The 6,000-nt window shown below is 48.4% G+C and overlaps 1 protein-coding gene across 1 annotated transcript in view; it reads left to right on the top strand.

The window, feature by feature from the left end:
• Nucleotides 1-248: 248 nt before the first annotated feature.
• The window catches only part of TBX4 (T-box transcription factor 4), a 51,582-nt gene continuing 45,830 nt past the window's right edge, over nt 249-6,000 (top strand). The window contains exons 1-2 of the mRNA XM_031966527.1: nt 249-484; nt 5,493-5,651. Coding sequence (XP_031822387.1) covers nt 5,496-5,651 — 156 coding nt within the window. The 5' untranslated portion in view covers nt 249-484; nt 5,493-5,495. The remainder of the gene's footprint in view (nt 485-5,492; nt 5,652-6,000) is intronic.

Genomic DNA, 6,000 nt, shown 5'->3' with positions numbered 1-6,000 from the left:
GCTGCTAGCCTCACTCAGTGTAGGATATCGGGGTGTCGCAGAGTAGATAAGAGTGGGGTGTAGGGGGAACTTGTCCCCCACCCCCATCCCCACTGGATGGCGGGAGCAGTACTGATTGACAGTTGTAACGTCAGCGCCTGAGGGGGGGGCCGGGCCGGGCCTCCGCCGGGCCGGGGGTGGGAGGGAGTGAAGGAGGGAGGGAGGGAGTGAAGGAAGGAGGGAGGGAGAGAGGGAGGGGAGGCCCAGCCCCAAACCTCAGCTTGCAAAGGAGATCAAGGGCCGGGCTCCAGAACTGGGATGTGTCGGGCCCTGAGGGTGAGGCTGGAGACTGGACACTGACCCAGTCGGCTCTGAGCCCCCAATCTTCTTAGCCTCCATCCCCAGAACCCGTGAATCTTCTCCTTCCCGGACCTCGGACCCCTAGGTCCCCCGGGCCGCAGGAGTCTCCGGATGCGGCAACCCGGTTAGCCCGAGCCCAGCCAGGGTGAGTATCTGCGGCCCAAGGGATGGGGAGCCCTTCGGGGAGAGGATGACTGGAATCGTAGAGGAAAGGGTCCCGGCTCCTTCGAACCAGTGCCGGCTCTGCGTGAGGGGGAGGAGGGGAAGAGAGAGAAAGAAATCGCCGACTGAGAGCGAAATTAAATCAGGGAGCTGGGGATAGAAACCCGGGTCGATGACAGTAGCAGAAGGAGCGAGGTATACAGGGGAAAAAATATGAATAACGGAACCCTTTAGGAAAAGAGCAAGGGCAAAATCATAGTCCATGGAGGTAGAATAAAAGATATGAAACATGCCCCTGAGGCTTCAGGGAAAATTGTAACGAAAAGACTAGCATTCAAATAGTGAGCCAAATTAACAGCAAGACAATTAATTAACAAACTAATTCTCCAAATAGAGAGGGGAACGGATGATATAACGAGGGACCAACAAGAATCAAAACGGTTAAAAAACAACACTTTAGGAGCGTGATTAGCCACCATTGTCCAAGCTCTGGTAATGATTTAAACGGGATTCCCCGGACGCAGGAACTTTCCACCTTCACCTGGGTTTTCAGACAGTACAGAGCTCTGAGAATCCATGAGACTCTAAACATCGTACATTTTTGAGAGTGATTGGAAATCTGCAAGTGACAAGGCGACAGTAGCCTAAAATAAGCCAAGTTGTTTCCTGAGTGGTCTTTGTAACTATTTTAATAACATTATAAATTATCCTAAAGTAACTACAACTATCGAAGCAACGTGACTGATAGCAGCTCAGGTACTAAGAGCAACAGTAACATTATTCATGGCTGAAGAAATAACTTGAACGCGGATTGTGGAGACATTGACAAAGACCAGCGAAACAGAAGGGACAGAGATGAAAATGGTAAAAGTACCAGAAATTATCGACCTGGTGCTATAATAACGATGATGAGAAGAGAAAGATCCATTAAGAACCGGGAAGTTTGTTTTAGATATCAAATTGCCTAAAATAACCAGAATAGCGTAATCCTACTCATGACAAGTAAAACATAAAAAAAAAAAAAAATAAAAATAAAAACCCTATTTAGAATAATGGTACTTGATTGAAAAGGATTAAACCCAAAAGACAAATAGCACCTAAGGATTTTTAAGGGAAATATTAAAATATTGGGTGAATACACCGACTGGAATCGGAAAGGACAGTCACAGAGCAAACGGATTTGGGAGGAAAGTGAATAATAAAGGGAATAAAGGGAAATCGTGAATAATAAAGATCTGGAATTGTGTGAATTGCAATAATCAGAGTAATGAGAGCAATTTGCTCATTGCAGTAATCCATACTAATACGGATATTCTAAACATCAAACAACAATGAAGATCTTTATGTTACATGGTCCATAACCTAAAATGACGATAAATGTATTAATAATATTCTTAAGAAATGTTCGGGTTAGGGGGAATTTTAATTCAAACTATTAGGAATAATCAAATTAAAGAAGAGCTGCAAGAGTTATAACTCTATAGCTTAGTGTTGTAGTTTTAAGAAAGAAGGGGGGGAAAGGAAGGGGGAATCAGGAAAGGGAAGAAAGAAAGAAAAAGGGGGGGGGGAAGAGAAGTAATAGAGAAAAGGAAAACAAATAAGAAGGGAGTCCAAAGAGAGAACCCGGGATCAGATAGCGGGAATACGTTAAAAACCACAGAAATTGCAGGAATTGTTTCGGATTTCCCCACTCCAAACAGCTCCCTCGCATCTAGATAGCGGCTATAAGCTTGCCGGGGCTGGGAGACCCGCGTCTAAGTTACTGCTTGGCGAAGGTGAGAGAATTGATGGAAATAGAGATTGGGATGCTTCGGAGGGAGGGTTACCTGCAAGTCTGCCGGAGCAGTCGCAGTTTTGACAGTAAGCCTGGAAAGGGAAAGCGGACTTAGAGCGGGGAGGAACAGAACACAAACTGGGAAGACGGGAATCCTAGTCCTCAAGGAGCCGGGAAAGGCTCGCGGAGGTAGTAACCCAAAGTTCGCCAGTGGCCACAGTGAGCGCAGTACCGGCAGCAAGAGAGGGCTAGGATGGAGCTGTTGTGACCTGGATCATATCAAGACTGGGACAGTGATATTAAACTGAAGGACATCTGGAATCGCCAGCCACGGGCTACAGGCAGCTCTTCTAGCCGTGGTCCGTGGCAATCGGCACCCTTATCTCCCATCCCCTCAACGCCTAAGGACGGTGAAGATTGGAAAGTTCAGCGGTCTCTCTCAACCAGAATATCTAGTTAAACTGAACGGCCCCATTACCCCTTGGGCAGGGGACGCTTCCCAGGTGAAATGGACCCACTACCTGCTTTCTCCATCCCTCCCTTCCAAACCTCTCTGCCTTAGATTGGAAGCCAGGCCTCTCTGGGTTTAGCCCTGAGCTGCCCTGGGCTACTTGATTTCCAGGCAGGCTTTTGAAGCGGGAGAGGTTAGCGCTGAGGGCCGAGGCTACTGCTTACCTGGGGGAAATGGAGAAAAAGGCAAGAAAGGACTGCCCCTAGGATCTCAGGCCCCAGTCCGGAGTTTGGTTCCTGAAGATCCTTGCGCCTGGCCCGCTCCCTGTGTTCTGAATGAGAGAGGACTGCACTCTGCATAGCTCGAGCCGGAGTGGGCCTAGTGGGGCTCCTCGGGACTGGGGTGGGGAGCAGGCTGGCTTCCTACATCTTTGGGGGTGTTTGAGGTTGGCTGGTACTGTGTTTTGGAGGGGGGAGTATTTGGATTTTCGTCCCTGAATATACTTAGAGAAAATATAACAGGCTAGGAGTCCGGGGACTGTACGATCGAGCTTCTGAGGAGCGCAGCCTTTGGCCCTTCACTGGAGTTCTCTTTCCGTGCCATGGCGGAGGTCTCCCCGCTCCCTCTCCGCTGTCCAGAGGTAGGGGCAAGCTTACCAGGCCTTGCTGAGACTCTGGGCTCTCCCGCTCTGATTTCTCAAAGTTGGAGGACTCCGAGGGGAGGGAGAGGGGCAACTGTTGAGTGAGGGCACCAGGGTCCCGCTCCCGTGGCCTGGTCCTAAAGCAGCGGGGCCTGCAGGGATGAGATGAGGCCGGGACAGCAGAGTAGAAAGAGTTCTGGTCAGCCCAAGATTATTAGATGGCGAAGGAGAAAGGAATCGCTTTTAAATTTTTCAAAATTTAATTGTTATTTTAAATTTCAAGACTGAGACAAGCCAAGTGACAGGGGTGTCATGGAGACCTCCGAAAATCTAGGACACTACTCTGTGTTTTTTCAAGTCCGTCATCATTTCTCTATGACTTTCGTCTGAGTGTCTGTGGGTCTGTCTGTCTGCTAGCGGCTTATCTTTATAGGCTTTTCCCAGCCCCTGGCCACGGCTGGCTTTTATCTCTTCTGTTGCACTTGGCTTGTTTACATTCGGAAGGCCCAGGGGGTGCAGAGAGCCGCCTCAGGCAAAAGGGACAAGAGACGATCAGAGGCTTGGAGAAGAGAAGCTAGCAGTGCAGGGAGAGCAGAGAAGAAAGCAAAAGAAGGGAGTGGAGTGAAGAAATAGGACAACAGAGCAGAGAAAGAAGAGCAAAAATTAGAGAAGGGGAGAAAAGGGAAGAGCTAATCCAAGAATGGAATGAAAACAAATAGCAGGGGGGAAACTGTCAGATTAGTGCAGGCTGATGAAGGAAAGTTTTCGGGTTTTTCTAAGAGAGGTGAAGGTGGGTGATGAGGACAGGTATACTCACAGGTGGGGAAGTTGGAATGGACCTAAGGCTCTGGGTGTCAGGATAGCAGGAGCATTGGTGCTTTAAGAGCAGAAAAATGAGTTTCTGAGATTTATGATCCTGTGATACCCTTTTCCCCGGGTGTTTCCAGTTCCTAGTTATTGCACGAGGTGGAATACTCTTTTCCCTTAGCTGAAAACATAAGGGGCCCTCAGATTTGGGTATATATGTGTGTGCCTTATGTCTGTAAAGGTGTTTGGGCAGTGGTATTGTGTTTTCAGGAATTCTGAATACTTAGACAGAGATTATAGTTTCTAGTTATTGCACTGAGATGGAATACTCCTTTCCCGTAGCTGAAAACACAGGGAGCCCTCAGCTTTGGGGTGTATATGTATGTGTTCTATGTAAAGGTGTCTGGGCAGTGGTATTGTGTTTTCAGAGATTCTGAATGCTTAGACACAGATTAAAATTAAAATGTCCATTTTTGAATTAAGTGGATTGTAAAGATAATTGGGATGGTATGAAAGAAAATGTCTCTAAAATATCAGGTTCTCTTTATAGTCCAAATAAAAGGCAGGAGAGAGCCTTCTAACTAGGTCAATCAGGTCAGATCACTGGGTACTGTTTGTTTGGGCCCAAGGATATGAAATGTTTTTATCTGAGCCTGGGTTGTGGAGGCCCAAAATTTAGTCTTGTCTGCTAAAGTTGTCTGTCAGTGGCTGCTGGTGATGTTTTACTGGAAAACGAAATACAGATTTCCTATATCTGTAAGACTGCAAAGTAAATCCTTCCGTTTCTGGAATCATCTCTTCCCCACCTTGAGGATCTATCTCTGGCTAGAGATGCCTATCTGTGTCGCTATCTCTCTCAGTGCAGGCCACAGTACCCTCAAGATTTGAAGGCAGAGAAATCAGGGCCGCTGGTAGTAATGCCTCAACCTGGAGCAGGATCAAAATTGTGAAATGATAGAGGACAGTGGAAATGGGTATCAGAGATAGGACTAGAGTTGGAGCTGGACACAGAAACACTGAGAAAGAGAAAGGCATGTGGAGATGAATAGAGCTAGGAGCTGACCAAAGCTAGGGACAGAGCTGGGATGTTGACACTCAGATGCTGAACAGTGCACATACACATATTCAGGGTGAGGTGGGATAGGAGAAGAGAGACCCAGGATAGAGTATTGCCACATGAGCTAGAGGGCAGCTCCCTGAAGGTGCTATTGGGCTCCTATACCACCAGTGCCCAGTGCCAGGCCATCAGGCTCTGGCACAGGACCCCCATGTGACTCTAAAGTCACATTCTGTTCTGTGTGTCTGTACATGTCCCACAGGAGATGCTTCAGGACAAGGGTCTTTCTGAGAGTGAAGAGGGCTTCCGAGCCCCAGCCCCTGCACATGGAGAGCAGGCCTCAGCTCCAGAGCCAGCTTTGGGTGGACAGGGCCTTACTGGTACTCCCCTCAGCAGCCCCCAGGGCCAAGATGCGGAGCAGGTAGGAACTGGGGGCTTAACTGGGATGGGCAGGTGGGGATTGATGGGATGGAACCTGGGCCATGGTATACCAGAGTTTTTGCTGAAAGGCCTCTGAATGTCTATCTGGGAGAGTACCTGGGACCAGGAGGCCTTGATGTTTGTCTCTCTGAAGATAGGACTTTCCCATGATTCGATCAATCAGAGGACAAACATGTCCTTAACACAAACACCCAGGGCTGATCTGGGGTGGGTGCCTTTTCTCCTCTAAATCCGGGCTCCAAACAGAGCAGCGCCCTTCCCTCCCGAGATGCCCATAAAAGCGAAGAATTTACTGTCCCAGACCCAGATGGCCCGGCTTTTAAATGTTT

Source organism: Sarcophilus harrisii, chromosome 4 (genome assembly GCF_902635505.1).
Source record: "Sarcophilus harrisii chromosome 4, mSarHar1.11, whole genome shotgun sequence".
Classification (NCBI taxonomy): domain Eukaryota; kingdom Metazoa; phylum Chordata; class Mammalia; order Dasyuromorphia; family Dasyuridae; genus Sarcophilus; species Sarcophilus harrisii.
The sequence above is the reverse complement of the archived record's forward strand: the minus strand, read 5'-3'. Positions and strand labels throughout refer to the sequence as shown.